Source organism: Haemorhous mexicanus, chromosome 20 (assembly GCF_027477595.1).
Source record: "Haemorhous mexicanus isolate bHaeMex1 chromosome 20, bHaeMex1.pri, whole genome shotgun sequence".
NCBI classification, from domain to species: Eukaryota; Metazoa; Chordata; class Aves; order Passeriformes; family Fringillidae; genus Haemorhous; species Haemorhous mexicanus.
In genome coordinates, this window is record NC_082360.1 from 1,385,005 (window position 1) to 1,404,180 (window position 19,176).

The window sequence follows — 19,176 nt, forward strand, 5'->3', positions numbered from 1 at the left end:
ACAGAGGTGATCCACAGAGGTTTGGAGTAGATTGTGGGTGAATTTTGTGGTGGGGCTTGGGGACCACGGTGGGATTCAGGAGAAGGCTGGACTCCAGGATCTTGAAGATCTTTTCCAACCCTAACAACTCTACAATTCTCTGATCCCCCAAGCACTTTGTAAAGGTCTTACACTGATGGGCATGTTTCAGCTAACATCCATAATTCCCTTCTTTCATTTGCTGCAGCTGGCCCAGGAGTCTTTAGGAAGAGCAGCATCCCCACAGCTGGAGAATGACAGCTCCTGGAAGAATGGCAGAGCCAGAGCTGCACCTGGCTTCAATTGATAGATTGGATCACTCAGGAAAAGATGTACAGGCAGATGAATTGCTCCATTTAAATACTACTGTTAACTACAGGAATTAATGTAGCAGATGATGGATTATTTACAATCTCTCCCATCCTAGGTTTTGGGTTGTATTATTCATACACTGAAGGTGTTATTTTCTGTTTAGCCGCCCTACCTGAATAATTTAACTCATAAGAGAAATCTCTACCAAGGTGAAAATAAAGATTTGATGGGGTTTGCCAAGCTTCAATCAACTTTCAACACAGAAATGTTATGTTAACCCTCCTTATTTCTTTCATAAAAGCTGACTGACAAGCTCAAGGCACTGTATGCCCCTGTCTCCCTTCAAACTCCTCCTTGCTGCTTCTCCATTTTAATGGGGACAGGAGGTGTGCAAACCCCCCCTGTTTATCTGCAGGGTCCCAGGGATCACAGCATGCAGGGTGGACACCACAAGCAGTCTCATGAGCGATGGATCAGATCTCAGCACCTTTCCTCAGAAAATTTCCAGTGAAAAATCATAAATTGGGGGGACAATGGCTTCAGCACTCATCTCCTTCCTACCAGTGCATACTTAGAGCCAGCTCCACTTGATGGGAAAGGTCAGAAACAGAAATGAGACTTAGTCACAATCTTTGTATTCTCATTGCTTACAGCCACCCACCATGTTTTCCTCATTTTGCCTGAGATGTTTCCCAGATGGGCTCATGTTGACATTTTCTCTGCATTTTCTAAAAAGGTTGTTCAAGTGGGTTTGAGAACAGGCCCTGCAAAGTCAGGCTGTTCTCCCAAGCCATGCTTTCCATCTTTCCTCTTCACTCTTGGATGCCTCTCAGCAATGAGGGACACACAGCCAGAACCAGAAGGTGGGCATGGGTCCCCCAGGGCAGCTGGTACTTGTGGATTTCAGAAAACTTTCTTGGATTTGGTTGTTTTAAATCCCAGATGGGCCAACACACAGCAAAACTGGAAGAGCAAATATGTCCCATTTTCTGCAAGAATTCAGCTGGGGCAGCTGTTCCAGGTACCCCTTGCTGGAACACTCTCGAGGTCCACTGCCTGCTGGGAATATTTCCTGCATATTTCTTCTCTTTACTGACACAGGGAGCCAACTGTTTTTTCCCTTCCAGAGGACACTCTTGGAGATCAGATCTTCCTGGCCTCTCAGTCTTGTGGTCCTCAGACAGAACTCTTCCCCTTTCCCTCTCCTCAGTCTCTTCTCACTGTTGTGTTTTCAGGTGTCTGAGTGAAGGGCAGAGGGAGGCCCCAGGCTCTTGGTGGGTACTGGGGTCCACTGATGCTCTGTGCTCACATTGTGGGAACCAAACACAGGCCATGAGAGCCTCCAAAAAATGCCATCTCACATTCCCCATCCCAGGGAAAGCTCTGGTTTTACCCCCAGGGCTCCAAAGGTCACTGCCAGAGTTGAGCTGAGCACTGGGTCTGCACAGCTCCTCATGTGAACCCACCACAGCCAGGGAAAGGAATCAGGGAGAGGGCTCTGTCACACAGTGAGGAGCTCCAAGGGGTCCTTCGGCACTGAATCAGAGAATTGTTTGGGTTTAAAAGGACCTCAAATGCCACATCCACGTGGCTGCTCCCTCTGCTCCTGTCCCTGTTCCCTGGGAGCACAGCCCAACCCCCTGGCTGTCCCCTCCTGGCAGGAGTTGTGCAGAGCCACAAGGGCCCCCCTGAGCCTCCTTTTCTCCAGGCTGAGCCCCTGCCCAGCTCCCTCAGCTGCTCCAGACCCTTCCCCAGCACCATTCCTTCCCTGGACACACTCTAGCCCTTCAACGTCCTTCCTGTCCCAGAGCTTTCCCCAGCAGTGCCAGCACAGGGGATGGGCACTGCCCTGGCCCTGCTGCCACAGCCCAGGTGCCACTGGCCCCTTTTCCACCTGGGCACACCTGGATTCATGCACAGCCTCTGTCTCCAGCATCCCCAGGGCCTTTCCCAGTTTTCCAGCCCCTCTACCCCAGCCTGGGGCTGCTGTGACCCAAGGGCAGGATGCAGCCATTACCTCCCTTTCCTCCCATTTAGAGGGTGAAGAGGCTTTTACACTCCAAATGCTCAGCTGACAGCAGGCTTTGTGTCAGGGAGGATTGAGAGGGAAAGACAGAGGCTTAGAGCATCCAGAAAAACTCAATTTCCACTCTGCAATCAAACCGACAAAGTGCGTCCTTAAATATTTGATGCGATCACAATCTCTGCCGTATTTCAGATAAGCATCAGATCGTTAGCCAGCAGGTTAGAAAAGAAAAGGGGGGAAAAAAAAGGTAAAACCTTCTCAAGTAGCATTTCTGCGAGACATTGGGAATATTTCTCTGCGACTTGATACAGAGGACAGAAGAAAGTCCTTAGGAAACTTCTAGATGAGAGCAGATAAATGGCCATTGAAGTGTCACAATCAATGTTTTCTATCAAAGATGCTCTAAAAGGCTGTACATCTGAAGAACTGAGTTAATGGAAGATATTTAATTAAGACTATGATTTTCTGGCATAATAATAATTCTGAATGTAGGAGGGAAGCTGTGAGCTGCGAGCCTCTCCTGTCTGACCAGCCTGATCAAAGGACATTGCATATGCACAGAGAGCACAATGTATGCAGCAGATTGTGCCACAATCAATCTTGGAGAAGAATGAAAAATTTCCTCATCTAAAAAGTGCAAGAAGTGAAAGTTGGAAGAGAGATTTTTGTTCTTTTGTGCCAAAAAAAAAAAAAAATCCAGTTTTCTTAAATGCAAAAGATATGATTCGGTATTTTATCTCCTCAGCCACATACGCAATCTTATCATCTGCATTCTGCAAAATTATAAATATGGAGTTAATATATGACTTTGTCTAGGGCTGTTCTCCTCCTCGAAAGCTGAATTCAGTATTTAGAGCTCATTATTCAACACCACATTTATTAAACAATGCCCTTTCAGTGGCGTTTTCATATCTCCATAATGAAAATTCTTCCTCTTCAGAAAGAGATGAGGGAGATGATTGGGATGAGAAGTAATCCAGGCTGGCCAGGTGTACTCCTGCTGTGCATTAACTCACTGCACTTATCCCGTGGGACACATCTGCATTCAGCACTGAAGAGGCACTGCAGGAAATATCACAAAGGAAATCAGGCTGGGGAAATGCACATTTCCAGCTCCCAGGAGCCAGCCCAGGCTCCTGGGAACAGCCGGACACGGGGACAGCCACGTGCACCACGGGGAGCCCCAGGGCACCGTGGAGGAGCTGGAGCTGGGACAGGTCCCAGGGAACAACCCCCACCTCCTGGCTTGGGCCAAAACCAAAAGGTTTTGGTTTTGAAGAGCACGAGGGCACAGCCAGTGCAGTGGGGAGGCTGGAGAAGAGCCCAGCTGGCCCAGGGGATGCTCGGGTGGTCTGCGCCAGGCACACACCCACGCTCTGCTGCACCCCTGGAACACCAGCCTGGTGTGGGCAGAAGGTGGGACCCTGCCCTGTGTGAGGCTGTGCCTGATCCACTGATGGGCTCAGGGTCTAAACTCGGGCCTAAACCCACACCCACACCTCCAGAGTCAGGCTGGGTCAGACATGGGCTGAAGGAGCTTCTGCCTGTGGGTCTCAGCACAGTGAGGGGAAGGTGCTGCTCCCTCCCTGCTGACCTGCTCCTCGGTCTGTGCCAGGCACAGCTCAGGGTGAGCCACACAATTTGTCAGCCCTGTCCTGCTGGCTCACCTTTGGCTCGGGTGAACTCTCCTGCTCTCAGGAAATGGCTGGGCACGAGCAGGGCAGCACCCTGCAGGTGGCTCTGGTTTGGGAGCTCAGGGGAGTTTCACTGTGTGCACTCAGGTGCTGCCAGGGCAGCAAACAACTGCTGGCTCAGGGTACAGTCTGAAAGACCAAGGAAAGACCTCAAAAAAAGACCCTAAAATAAAATGTTCAAATTCAACATCATGCTCAGAGAAGAGCCAAGAGCTGTCTGACCAAGAACAGCTCAGCAGGGCAGCCTGCCTTCACACAGGGCTCAAAGGACCACAGAGCATCAACTCAGAGATTAATTCAGAGAGTACTCACCCTCCAGAGGACAATCTCTGCATGGATTCTGTGTTCATTCAAACACACAATGAGAATTCCCAAGTGGCATTTGCACCTGGCTGTGGCCACAGCAGCACTGTGCTCTAAGGTGTGTCCACACATTTGCTGATGAGGAAACCACCAGCCAAGCCAGGAGACATGGCCAGCTGTGCATGGACACAGAGAAGCTTTTCACAAGTACCAACAGAAATAAAAACTTCCAAGGCAGACTCTGGGAACACAGAGGGGGAGAACAGCACAACAGGCTGCAATAAAGGAAATTGAAAAGAGACAGAAAACCTCATTATAGGAACAAAAGAACACTTTTGCCTTCTCCAGGGATCACTGCTAAGCCCCTGCAAATGAGAGGCCTTAGGACTGAAATGACCAACTGCACTGAGCACCAAAGGCAGGGCTCAGCAAAGGCACTGCTTTAATTAGATGACAGAACTCTGTGCCCTTCCTGCTCTCAGCTCACACTCAGCAACCCAGAGGCAGGGCTGGCACCGAGGCAATGGCTGTGCCCTTTGCTAACACCTCCCCTGCTCCAGAGCCAGGCAGAGCTCCTCCACAGGTGCCATTCCCTCCCACACATCTCACTGATGAGCAGAACCAAGCCAAGCTCAGAGCAGCTCTTCTCAGCCTTTAGCTTGAATTCAATTCCTGTTTCAGCTTTAAAGAAGCACCAAAGAGCCTGAAATGTGCCTATTTTCCCAGGTCTCTCAGCAGATCTAATTAAAGCTATCACCTTTCCCTACAAACCACCTCCATCTGGCCAGGTTTTCTTCATCCAGGGGCGAATACCAAACTTCTCTGGCACTCTGGTTACAGCAAAAGGCTCTGTGAAACTTTGTGCTGAACTTGGAAAACTAAATCATAAATGAGGGTTTCCTAAATGAGAGGCTCCTGCAAACAGCTAAGCAACTGCAAAGGATTATTGGCCTCTATCTATTATTAATCAAGCCCCAACAATAAATAATAAGTCACACAAGGCCAGCTGCATGCCCAGAGCCCTCAACATTTAATGAGGTTTCCTTGGAAGTTAACGTGCCCAAAGTGGGAGGCTCAGAATGGGCCACAAATATCAATATTGATTTCTTCTGGCACTGTCTTGGCCAGAACCCCCTGGCAAAAGGAGTCCTTTGGGCTGGAGCATTTGCAAAGTTTCTGTGAAAAATCGGCAGAATGCTAAATTTCACTTTGAATTTGGAATATAAATCTGAAGTGTGCTTTGTTCAAGCTTTGTTGAAGAAACAATTTATTATAGCATTTAATCTTCTTGATATAAGAAAGGGAGATTTTAGCCTGCTAATAAACTGTGGAGAATCCATGACTAATTAACCTAATTATAGCAGTCTGTGACAAAATATGATTTTACTAAGCCCATGCCTCAAGTAACTAGAATTACCAAAACCTCAGAGGTTAATAAACCAACAGACATCAACACAAACACTAATAAAAGTTGACACCATATTATTTATAGCAAAATCAATAGCACAGTCATCACAAAAGACAATCTGAAGGGTATTTGGGATCTGATAATGCAAAATTCACTATTCAAAAGTCTTGGAATTCATAAAATTAGTGCAGATTAGTGGTGTGCAGTTCCTGGGGCCATCAGATGAAGGCTGAGGACACCTGAGGTGTGGAGGACACCTGGAAACCTTGCCATGCACAGCAGTGTGGTGTTTGTGAGGTCCCCAGGATGAGGTGAGAGATGAGAATCTGACTCCAAGTTCTCAGAAGGCTGATTTATTATTATATTATATCACATTATGCTATACTAAACCTATACTGAAGAAAGAAAAAGAATACATCAGAAGGCTTCACAAGAATGAGAAAGAAAAACCTGTGACGACTCAGAGTCTGACACAGCTGGACTGAGATTGGTCATTAATTTAAAACAATTCACGTGGAACCAAACATGCACCTGTTGGATAAACGATCCCCAAGCCACATTCCAAAGCAGCAAACACAGGAGCAGCAATCAGATCATTATTGTTTTCCTTCCCCTCTGAGGCTTCTCAGCTTCCCAGGAGAAAATCCTGGGCAAAGAGGATTTTTCAGAAAATATCACAGTGACACAGCAGCATTTGTGGGCACCACAGATTCCACCTCACCCACAAACCTTCCTCAGTGGGGAAGAGGAAGCTGAGTGGGAAGGGCTCATCTAGAAGGGAACCCCAGAGGGAACAGGAAAAGCCATTTCAGCCACGTGGAGGGGACTGGCAGCACAGCAGGGGTGACCTCACAGAGACAACTCACTGCAAACCCAGCAGGTGTTTGTTTGGGGAATGTACCCCTGCAGGCATCCTGGGGCATGACAGGAGTCACAGAGACCCACAGAATCAAAAAGGTTGGAAAAGATCTCCAAGATCCCCCCATCCAACCATGAACCCAGCACGAACCTGTGGCCTCAAGCCCCACAGAGAAAACATGCTGTAAACAAAACTCATTCTTACAACACCACAGGTGCCAGAGACTGACCAGCACCACAGTCAGACAGCAGACACAAGCCCAGCTCCAGCAAGGGGGGAATGGACAGGCCCAAGGTGGAGAATATTTGGGTCCTTTCCAGAAAACAACCCCCACCCTGATAAATCAGGTCCAAACACAGCACAATTCACATCTGTTTACAAAGAGGAGCAAGTGTGGGACATTTCTCATCTTTTTGGGCTGCTTTTCCTCCCTTCTCACTCCAAACACGTGGCAGGTGCCAGACCTGCCCATTTCCCTGGCAGAATTTCCCTGCAGCTCTGGCAGCTGCCACAGCTCCAACCCCAGCCCATCCCTGCAGAAATGCCCAATTATTCCCAAACACAGAGGCATCTCCATGTCCTTTACAAACCACAGCCACAAACCCCTGAGGGTGCTCTCAGGTCTAACAGGGAGAAGGCTGAATCTCAGAGGGAAGAACCATCATGCTGGGGACACACCTGAGGGCACAGGAAGAGATCTCAGAATCACTGTTGGACCTTTTTGTGCTGCCCCTCGAAGGCAGACCTGTGTTCACCAAATGCCACAAGGACCCTTGTCACCGTGACATTTTCTGGAAAATCCCTTCACCAGGATTTCTTCTCCTGGCAGGATGAGAAGCCTCAGCCTCTCCATGGTTTGCTGTTCTGGAATGTCCACTGGAGATTGTTTATCCAATATGTTAATTGTTTTAAATTAATGGCCAATCCCCATCAGCTGTGTCAGACCCTGAGGAGTCAGTCACCTTTCATTATCATTCTTGTTCAGCCTTCTGATGTCTCTTTCCTCTTTCTTTAGTATAGTTTTAATATATAATTTTCTTATAATATAATAAAATAATCAATCAGCCTTCTGAGAACATGGAGCCAGATTCTCATCTCTCACCTCGTCCTGGGGACCTCACAACACCACAGACCCTCGGGAGGGTTTTTAGAGGAGATAAAGGGAGCTGATTTCCCGTGGATCAGGTACCTTGATTCCTCCCCAGGCATGGTCAGACAGGAACTCCACAGGGCTCGTGACTCCAGGCTGTGCTGGGTATCTGAGCAGGAAATCCAGTTCTGCTGGGTCAATTTCTTTATTCATCAGAAGTATCTGTAATTCCAAAGAAACAAGATATCCTAGAGCAGCCAGGATCCAGAGCAGCAGATTAATTATTCAATTAACGTGCTTGAAAAGCATGTGGCTGAAATGTAGAGTGCCCTGTGCTGGAGAGGTGTGATGGACACACCATGTAGGTGCTCTGGGTGTCCCAAAAGATGACCAGGAATGAGTGTGGAGATTGGCAAGAGGAAAAACGTTGGGAAAACCATGTGGTAAAGGCTGAGTTCCAGGTGGGTGGAGAGCACCCTGAGGAGACAGCCCTGGCAGCAGAGCCAGACTGGACAAAAAAATAAAAAATGATACAAACACTGTGGACATGGGACAGCAGCTCTGCAGCAGGCACTTCTTTAGGTTCAGTGCAAGAGCCCTTCCAGGCCAGTTTGCTTTGCCATTTTCTGCAGGTCCTGCAAGCAGGAATTTCTCAGATAACCTTTGTCAGCATAACTGAAATCCAACACAGCACCTGTGCCTGTTATTGGCAGGAATAAATCCTGTGAGGAGCAGCTGAGGGGGCTGGGAAGGGGCTCAGCCTGGAGCAGAGGAGGCTCAGGGGGAAATTCTGGCTCTGCACAGCTCCTGACAGGAGGGGACAGCCCCAGGTCGGGCTGTGCTCCCAGGGAACAGGGACAGGAGCAGAGGGAACGGCCTCAGGCTGGGCCAGGGCAGGGACAGGGTGGGCACAGCAGGAATTTCCCCATGGAAAGGGAGCTCAGGAATGGGAACTTCCCAGGGAGGGTTGGAGTGCCCATCCCTGGAGGTGTGCCAGGAATTTCTGGAGGTGGCACTGAGTGCTCTGGGCTGGGGACAAGGTGGGGGGGAATCAGGCTGGACTCAGGGATCTGGGAGGGCTTTCCCAGCCTGAATGATTCCGTGATTCCCAGAGAGGCAGAGAAGCCAATCAAGCCCCCTGCTCTGGCAGTGAAGCCTGGCACACGAGGTGCCCGGGTGGTGCTGGTACCTGGAAGGTGAGCTGGGCACTGAAGGTCAGTTTGTCCCTCTCGAAGAGCCCCCGGGCCGTGTACTGGAACACGGAGAAGGTGATGCTGTCTGTGAGGCTCAGCACCCGCCCTGCCAGGCTCTCAGCAGGAGCTGCCCTCTCCATGGCCTTCTGGAACACCACCTGGAACGCCTGGGAGGGGAGACACAGCGGCAAGGGGCAGTGGGAGATGCCCTTTGCACACCCCTGAGGTGTCACAGTGATGCCAGCCCAGGTCCTGCCTTGCAGGGAACACACAGAGACCAAGCAGCCCCTGGCTCTGCCTGTGGGACAGCTGGCAGTGGTGGCATCCCCTGGGACCCCGACAGGGCACAGGGAACTGCCACACGGGGTACAGGAGATGTTTCTGTGCCCAGTGTGCCCCTGTTGGGATGGCACAGCCACTTCCTCTGCGAATGTGGAGCCAGCAGAGAGTGGAGCTCCCACAGGAAACAGGGAAAAACTCCAACACAAGCACGTCCAGTGCCACCCCTGCCATGGCAGGGACACTTTCCTCTGTCCCAGGCTGCTCCAAGCCCTGTCCAACCTGGCCTCAAACACTTCCAGGGATCCAGGGGCAGCCACAGCTGCTCTGGGAATTCCATCCCAGGCCCTGTTCAGTCATGTCCACACCTTTCCTGTGTGAGGACCCCAGACCTGCACACTGCTCTGGTGGGGTCTTAGCAGAGTGGAGCAGAGGAGGAAAGCACATCTCTCACTGCACAAATATTTCAACTCAGAGAGGAACAACTCCTCCAAATAAAATTTAAAAAGAATAATAAATATTTTTAAATCCCATGAGTGTTTTGGATTCTGTCCTGTTCCAGCAAAGGACTGGCTGAGGAGGGCAGGGAGCAGTGAGCTGAAGCAGTCATTGAAGTCCCTTTCAAGGGTGGGTGCCTGCACTGAGAATAACCCTCTTATATGAGAGGTTAAGGATTATTGCAACAACATTTCTGGTCTAAATGAGAAAAGACAAACAACTTTCAGAGCCATCCAAATTAAAAGCACGAGCAAAAAATCAAATGCAGCTGGAAAAAGAAAATTAACAAGAGCATAAACGCCGAGCCCTGCTTGGCAAGGCAAAGGCTCCGTGTGCTGGGCCCAGCTAAAGGAAATAACCAGGGAATACACACTGATGGCACCAACTGGACAAGGCATGACCGTGCTGGCAGCCTTATTTTTAGGGTTTTCAAAGGAAAAATGATGCCTCAACAAATTAAAGTAACACTGATCCTGAATGCATTGTTAAATAATTGCAGAATGCATTTTCCTGCTTAACGTTTCTTTAAACTGTGTTAAAACATGCTGCAGAGCAGCACATAAATCTCTGTGCTCTAATTTATAATGGGCTCCCAGCTGTGTGGCAAGTATTCTAAAATCATCCCTGTGCATCTTTACACAATGTTTTATGATCTGCCATCAAAATTTATTAGATAAAAACATTTCCCCCAATAATTTTCCATGTATATATACACACTGCTAATGTCCACTGGAAAGCATAAAACAAACTAACTGCAGGAGACACAGATTAAAGGTGAAACCTCAGAACCCCTGGATCTATTATGTATGTGAGAGGGATGAATCTTTCCAAAGGCACAAAAGATATTCTGTACATTTTTCCTGATAAAATTACTTCAACAAACGAGTTGTAGCTATCAAAAGGAAAAGCTTCTTTGTGGATGAGGCTCAACATTTTGTAGTGTCTCCTCAATTCCTTTTTCCAGGTCACTTGTCAAGGTAAGAAATCACTTGCAAGAAGCTGTAGACCAGGATGCTCATTAACACCCCATCCCCCAAAATACCTTTCTTATATGACAAAAAGTTTTCTAATTCATAGAATATTAGAGCTGCAACTTCTTCTAGGCAGGGCTTGGAGCAACCTGGGATGGTGAAAGGTGTGGAACAGGAAGGGGTGGAACAGGATGGGCTTTAAAGCCCTACCAACCCCAACCTTGTGTGATTTGTGACACTGTGACTGCAATTCTGATTTTATGGACCCCAGAGGGCAGGTACCTTCAGGGAGAACTGAATTCTGATTTTATGGACCCCAGAGGGCAGGTACCTTCAGGGAGAACTGAGTTCTGATTTTATGGACCCCAGAGGGCATGTACCTTCAGGGAGAACTGAGTTCTGATTTTATGGACCCCAGAGGGCAGGTACCTTGAAGGAAAACTGAGTTCTGATTTTATGGACCCAACAGGCAGAGGGCAGGTACCTTGAAGGAGAACTGAATTCTTCCTTATGGACCCCAGAGGGCAGGTACCTTCAGAGAGAACTGAATTCTGATTTTATGGACCCCAGAGGGAGAGGGCAAGTACCTTGAGGGAGAACAGAATTCCGACTTTCTGGACCCCAGAGGGAGAGGGCAGGTACCTTGAGGGAGAACTGAGTTCTGATTTTATGGACCCCAGAAGCAGAGGGCAGTACCTTGAGGGAGAACTGAGTTCTGCCTTTCTGGACCCCAGAGGGAGAGGGCAGTACCTTGAGGGAGAACTGGTACATGGGGTGCACGGCGTGCAGCTCGTTCATGGTGAAGTAGAGCATGGCGGCGCGGCGGGCCGCGGGCCTGTACTGCTCCCTGGCCTCGTTAATCCTGCCTTCTGTCACCTTAAACTCCTGCACCTGCAGGGAAACAGCACAATTCCTGTCACAACAGCCCTGGGCACTGCCCACAGCCCTGCCACACTTGTGGCAGCAGCTCTCTGGCCAAAGACAGCAACACAATTTTCCCAGGCATCGTGCTGGGAAAAGACTGTGAAAGGATGAGAGAAAAGAATGAGAAACAATTCTTAACTTACTGCACCTGACATTGTGAGCACGTGGAATGTGTTATGAAAATTTGTTTACCAAAGGGTGGTTTCTTAATTAACCAGCAGTAATGGTGTTTTAACTAAAGGACCTATCAATTCTGCCTGTAGTGAACTAAGTATAAAGAGGAGTAATGGGTTTCTTAATGAAGATTATTAATCAACTTTCTGTAATACATGGAGTCTAAACTAATTACTACCCATCTGGGGGCCCATTGCAATGATAAAGTCTGGCCACAGAGCCAAGAGGGCAAGCCACAAGTGACCACCATGGGACCAGCCCTGTCGGGCTGCAGCTGCCCTCCCCAGCATCCTCCCCCTCTGGAACCTTCCATTTAACTGCATTTCCCTCCCCACAGATGCCCAATCCCCAGTTTTCCTGAGTGCCCTCCAGGCTTCTCCCTAGGTTCCCTGCTCTTTGCTGACTGGAATTCAATTTCTCATCAATGAGTTTCTGGTGCTAATTGCCCCTGCTGTGCAGGCCATTAACAACCCCGGGCTGAGCAGCCCCAGTGCTGCTCTCAGGCAGCTTCCCCAGGGCTGAGAGCAGCTAATTTAGAGCAGCTCTTTGCTGCCTTTCCTCAGCAGCACCAAACCCCTGGGCAGGGCTCTGCAGCTGCTCGGAGGGACATGTGAAAACCTTGGCAGAACCATCACCTCGCTCCTGTTTGTTCTTTCATTCCACCTCAGCAGCAAGTGCCATCCCTGAGCCTCCTGGGGTTTATTTTAGTCCCTGGCTGAGGACAGACAGGTCTAACACCGTGGTCAGGAGCTGCTGGGACAGTGCTGGCCCAGCCAGCCCTGCAAAGCATGCAGTGGGATCACAGAATCCCAGAATGGTTGGGGTTGGAAGGGACCCTAAAGCTCTTCTCATTCCACTCAGGGACACCTTCCACCGTCCCAGGCTGCCCCCAGGCCTGTCCAGCCTGGCCTTGGACACTGCCAGGGATGAGGAAGCCACAGCTTCTCTGGGCAGCCTGTGCCAGGGCCTGCCCACCCTCACAGCCAAGAATTTCTTCCTAACATCTGATCTAAATCTGCCTGTTTTCAGCTTGAAGCCCTTCCCTTTGTCCCACCACTGCAGGAAGTCCCTCTCCAGCCCTTCCTAGGCTTCCTGTGGCAGAACAAGGCAGCAGGGCACCCCAAGGAAGCACAGAGGAGCCTTAATCTGCTGTGGGGTCTGTGGGATGAGCCTGTTTGCACATCCCCACCAGCAGTCCTGGGCTCAGGAACAGTTCTGCCAAACTCAGAGCCACAGCTGGGCCAGACAGATGCTCTTCATCTGCAGAGCAGGGAGGACTTCCAAAGCAAGGAAAATGTTGGCTGCACACCTTTCTTTGGGCAGGCAGACCAAAAGGAGAGTGAGGCTTGACTGGAACCTCTAACAGGGCTCTTCCACAGCATTCCAGCTGGGCACAAACTGATAAAACCCAGGTGCAAACTCTAAAATTCATGCCTTGTTGGCACTGCTGGCAGTGAGCAGCTGCACAGCACAGCTGGTTTGGACGGTGAAGCACTTCCAAAACACCTACTGCAAGGGGGAGATGCCAAGCTTTCCACATCAAAAAAATCCCTTCAACACCTCTTCTGGGGGCTCAAGAAACCCCTCCCCAGGGTGCTGAATGCACCTGATGCACCATGAAGGGAAAATCATTCTGATTTTTAATGTGGAGGGAGGATCACTCAGTGTCTTGGTCACTGGCTGGGAGGAGAGAGGCAGCTCCAGCCTGGGCCAGGCAGAACATGGGCCAGTGGCTGGGGAGGGCAAGTGCAGGCTCTGGAGATGGGGGACTGCAGAGGGAAGCAGCTGAATGTCCCCACCAGAGCCCTGGGACAGTCCTGGCACAGGAACCACACTCCCCAAGTTCCCTCAGTGCCAAGGAAGAACCTCTGGGCATTCACTTGAGCCCATGCAGCCAGCAAGGGCAGCTGCAAGTGCTCACAGAGCTCACACAAATGCTGATTTATACTCTGAGGAGTGGAAGGGTATGAAATACCTGAGTTCTTTCAGATTTACTCGAGATCACCAACTCCCCAGACTCCAGTCCCTGGTCAGTACTAAAACCCAGCCTAAGAGGCAGTGTGATGTACCCAGGATTATGCTGGAACAGCTAAAGCTGCCTTGATACAGTGTGTAAATTTTATTGTCTTCACATCAGGCACCAATGTTTTCTCTTGGTCTTAAATAGGTCATTTAACACACACAAAAAAAAAAAAGTTCCAAAGAACTAAATGGCCTGGAGCTCTCCAGAAAGGAGAACATTTACAATTTATATCAATTTCTACTCCCTGCTCAGCAGACGGAGCAGAGATGGGCAGAGCAGAGGTTACATCCCACCCAGAAATCCTTAAAGGACCACAGACATGCTTTTCTCCAGGCTATCACTGTCTTTGTACCTTCTCCACAATCTCTGCAGCTGTCCTCTTAGTGCTCTCCAGGTTCTCCACCAACGCTGTGTCTCCCAGGAAATTCCCAGATGCTGATGACAGCCGAGAGAGCAAATTGTCCTCCAACGTTTTCAAGGTGATCTTGAATCCATTCTGTTGCTTTGTGAGATCTGACTGCAAATAATAAATCCAGGAAGTTTTAGCCATAAAGGATGAGGTTAAGTAAGGATGAGTCAGCTTCACATGGGAACAGGCTTCCCACTGACAACTGCCATAGCCCAGCAGTGCTGATTCCTGCTCTCCTGGGAATGGACAGAGGTCTGGGGTCTGGGATCACTCCTTATCCAACAAGCTGGCAGTACAGAAAGCACCAGGAGAACTGATTCCTGTTGCTAAAAATGTAGGAAAACACTGAAAATTAATCAGGAATAGACTTTTATCCTCATCTCAAACACATCTGTCTCTGTAGCTCATTTCTCGGGGTCAAGCCAGCCTGGAGAGTCCCAGCTGCTCCTCACCCCTCCTGCTGAACCTCTGCTCTGAGCACTGCAGCCCACCCCAGTCCCACCAGCCACGGGGAACACGGGGTTAAAGCCTGGTGGGCACCAGTGTGAAACCTCAGGCACAGGGAAATCTCAGCTCACAACTGAGGCAGAGCCACGGCCTCTCCTGTCCTGCTCCCATTTCTATCCTGCCCTGGGGGTCCCACTGCCACCAGTGGCCTACTGGGCTAAAACTGGGAAGAGAGAGGCACTTCCAACCAGGGCCAGGCAGAAAATGAATGAGCACATGCAGTAAATTTATTCCCACTCTCAGAAAATATTTAGGATTCTTCATATTTGTTACACTGTTAAAGATGTCGTCAGAAGGGAGGATTTTCTTTATAAAATTGCCTTGAAATTAAAGCCATACTTATTAAGGGAGAGAGAAAATATTTTGGCCTGTTACAAAGTGGGAGGAAGAACCAGAAGAGAAAAATATCATTTCCAGCCTCACAATATTTACAGAGAGAATCCTTTACCACAAATGCTGAAAATTAGGCAAGATTAATCCTGCTTCCAAAATTAAATCTGTGAAGTCCAGGAAGAAACTGAGGTAATGAGAAACTCAGCTTTCAGTCACAAGAGGAGGAGGAAAATAAAAAGACTTTTTCAGAGAAAAATCTTGAGAATGAAGTAAAAGGGTTCTCAAAATACCAAGGAAAGAGAAGGCTGAAGGGAAAAAAAAATCCCTCAATGTCTGTCATACAAGGGAAATCTGATTTTGTGAGGAGCTCAGCAATGTCTGCAAGCTGGCATGTGAAATGCTGTTTTTTAAAAACAAAATAGAAACTAAAAAATACCAATAATAAAAATAAAAAATGAATTATGATAATATGATTGTAACACTTGATCCCAGTGTAAATTCCCAGGTGCTGACCTTCGGCTCCTCCAGGTCAGGCTTCTCAGTGTAGACCAACAACAATATTAATAACAGTATCAATAACAATATCAAAAATTATAATAATTATAATTAAATTCTAAGTGTAATAATGCTGCTGCTGATGGTTTGTGCTTCCTCCCAGACACAATTCCCAGGTGCTGACCTTCAGCTCCTCCAGGTCGGGTCTCTCTGTTATTGGTGTACACCAACAACAACAACACTAATAACAATATCAATAACAATATTAACAATTACAACAATTATAATTAAATTCTAAGTGTAATAAGGCTGCTGCTGATGGTTTGTGCTTGGTCCCAGACACAATTCCCAGGTGCTGACCTTCAGCTCCTCCAGGTTGGGTCTCTCTGTTACTGGTGTAGACCAAAAACAACAACATTAATAACAGTATCAATAACAATAATTACAGTAATTATAATTAAATTCTAAGTGTAATAATACTGCTGCTGATGGTTTGTGCTTGCTCCCAGAGACAACTCCCAGGTGCTGACCTTCAGCTCCTCCAGGTCGGGTCTCTCTGTTACTGGTGTAGACCAACAACAACAATACTAATAACAATATCAATAGCAATATTAACAATTACAACAATTATAATTAAATTCTAAGTGTAATAAGGCTGCTGCTGATGGTTTGTGCTTGCTCCCAGAGACAACTCCCAGGTGCTGACCTTCAGCTCCTCCAGGTCAGGTCTCTCTGTTACTGGTGTAGACCAACAACAACAACACTAATAACAATATCAATAACAATATTAACAATTACAACAATTATAGCTAAATTCTAAGTGTAATAATGCTGCTGATGGTTTGTGCTTGCTCCCAGAGACAACTCCCAGGTTCTGACCTTCAGCTCCTCCAGGTCGGGTCTCTCCAGGCGCACCACGGCCGCCAGCAGCTGCTCCTCGAGGCCGTCGCGGGTGACAGAGAAGTTGATGAGGGTGCACTGGGCCTGCAGCTCGGGCTGGAAGTGGGGGTTTGCCAGCTTGGTGTGCAGGATCAGACGGAAGGCGGGGTGCAAGGCACACTCCTTGTCCCCAATCTTGATGTACCTGGGGTTTCAGCAGAAGGAGCATCAGCCAGGAGCTGTCACCACAGCACACGCGGTGGTCTCAGCGGCAGCACCAGATGCCACTTGGCACTCCTCACAGAAATCATGATTTAATTCATACTGGGCACGCTTAAATCAATTCTGATTTAAGGTGAAAACCCCAGAGAGTCTCTCCTGAATTTTGGATCCAGTTAAAGGAGGCTCAGATTTTCCAGCAGTAGCACAACCAGTCCAACCATGAACTCACCTGGCTTTGGGCAGAGGCTGAATTCTACCTAAAACTGGAGCTGCAGGAAGGAAAAGCCTCTCAGCCTCGAGCTTTTCACTGGTCACAGCTAAAATTACTCAGAGTGTTGGCTCTGAGCAGGCCAGCTCTGCAGCTGCACTGAGCATGACACATGAAGCCACATGTGGAGGGCTTCACCTGTCAATTCACCTGGGAATGGCTACCTGCCATACCCAGGAGGTGACATCCACCAGGAAAACCCAGCATCCTCCTGCTCTGCACTGCTGACATGCAGTCTATAGCTCACAGGGACCTCAGGAAATTCCAGCATTCCCTGAACCCAAGTTTAACCCAGCCCAGAAATCCAGCCATGCCCTGGGTTCTATCCAAAGGAGTGTGGGCAGCAGGGCCCCAAGGAGATTCTGCCTCTGGGAGACCCCACCTGGAACAGTGCCCAGCTCTGGTGTCCCCAACATCAGGAGGACAAGGAGCTGTGGGAACAATTCCAGAGGCGACCTGGAAGTTGGTAAAGGGACTGGAGCACCTCCCCTGTGGAGCCAGGCTGGGAGAGCTGGGATTGTCCAGCCTGGAGAGGAGAAGCTCGTGTGGAGAGCTCAGAGCCCCTGCCAGGCAGCATCTGCCTGGAGGCTGGGCTTAGGGCCTGGAAACAGGACACCCAGGGATTTTCTTTGTGGTTTATGACTCATTTTCTCTTTGTTATCAAACACTTGGTTTCACAGGGAGGTTTGAGAGCAGAGATGCACAAAGGGGATGCCTGAGTGTTCCACTGGAGGGGGGCTCAGATTTGCCACCCTTCCTGCTGCATCCCCCTCTCAGCATCCTCCAAACATTTCAATCCTGCCCCTCCATCCTCCATCCTGCAGCCAAACCCATACTCAGCCACCCTTCCCAGGACGTTTTCCCCAGCAAACATTGCAGACAGTTTGCCTTGCCCACCAGTTTAGAACAGCCTGGGAAGTTTTAGGCAAGCAGGGAAATAATCCTCAAAGAACTTCAGGGAAAAGAGCTCCCTGGCTGCCTCCCTTGCTGATCTCCTCTCAGCTGGAGGTGACCAGCAGCTGCCATGAGAACTTGACCTCATTAAGAAACACTTGATGCTGAAATCTGTAGCTGCATTTCTAAACACTGTGCAGTGTTTGCTAAAATTCAAGGCTGCTTTTACTTCACCACAGAGCAGCAGCTATTTTGGTAATAATTTGGTGTCAGAACAGCCAATTACAGACCCCAAGGTCAGTGTACAATGGGAGAATTACAGGTCTCTCTTTCACATGAGGATTGAATGATGCTGTGAAATGAAATGAGAAATCCTGGTTGATTTCCAAGCCATCCAATGGCTGAATTACCTGTGATTGCCTGATTAAAAACACCCTCACTGCTGAAGGCAGGATGTTAATGCTGCTGGATGTGAACACCCATGGTCTGAGGGCAGGAACAGAGAACACAGCAGCCCCCAGCCCCCATCCACACGTCCCCAAGCCCCCCAGGCTCACCTGCCTTTCTTGATTGTTTCTCGCCCCAGTAGTGGCCCCAGCACAGGATCCATGGATTCCTCCAGGTTCTCAATCAAAACCAGGTCTCCAGCAGCCAGGGCTTGTTCCAGTGTGTCCAGATACCTGTGGGAAAGAGCACTGGTGCTTCCTGCAGCAGAGCAGGATGTGACATTGTCAGTGAGGAGGGGACAGAGGGGACCCTCACTGTGCTGGAAGCTACAGGTGGGTGCCAGCATTTGGAAAGAGGAAGAGGGCTCAGGTGGTGCCAGTACCTGGTGCAGAAAGTGGCACTGACAGAGAGAGTCCTGGCAGTCCAAATGAGAGAATGAGGCCCCAGACACCCCAAGGACAAGAGTGAACACCAAGTCTGTCCCAGGGCAGCCATGAGAAAAGCTAGCACAGCCTGGAGTTATTTTCAGCACATACTTTGTTTTCTCCAGAGCCAAATGACACAGTTCACCTCAAAGCAAAGGTGAAGAGCAGCTTTCAGCTCTATTTTGCCCAGAGTTGAGGGTCATGCTTACGACAAATTCATTCCTAACAAGGAAATGAAACCCTGTGCCCAGGGCACGTGGTGACCCCTCCATACACTCTCTCATTCTCCGAGAGGTAGGGAGCCCTAAGGATCCTCCTGGATGGGGCTGGTTCCAAGGAAAAAGCTGTGGGGGAAGCCAGTGCTGTGTTGCCCTTGGCATGCCCTTTGCAGCTGCAGTGTGCCTGGAGCTCTGGGCTTTGTGGTTTTGAGAACCCTAACCCTAGGTGTAACCCTAACCCTGGGTATAACCCTAACCCCAGGTGAGGGCATAGAAGGTGCAGGGGGTGAGGTTCGTGCCCAGCAGA

General features: G+C 49.1%; 1 protein-coding gene across 2 annotated transcripts in view; it reads right to left on the minus strand.

The window, feature by feature from the left end:
- LOC132336647 (dynein axonemal heavy chain 9-like) overlaps positions 1-16,243 on the minus strand; it is a 59,181-nt gene extending 42,938 nt beyond the window's left edge. The window contains exons 1-5 of one of the 2 annotated variants that reach the window (XM_059864364.1): positions 16,223-16,243; positions 14,125-14,289; positions 11,402-11,542; positions 8,900-9,070; positions 7,810-7,932 (exon numbers count right to left, since the gene is read on the minus strand). In XM_059864364.1, coding sequence (XP_059720347.1) covers positions 7,810-7,932; positions 8,900-9,070; positions 11,402-11,464 — 357 coding nt within the window. In that variant the 5' untranslated portion in view covers positions 11,465-11,542; positions 14,125-14,289; positions 16,223-16,243. Of the gene's footprint in view, positions 1-7,809; positions 7,933-8,899; positions 9,071-11,401; positions 11,543-14,124; positions 14,290-15,700; positions 16,186-16,222 lie in introns of those variants that run through there. The other variant, XM_059864363.1, reaches the window with a different exon arrangement.
- Positions 16,244-19,176: the final 2,933 nt, after the last annotated feature.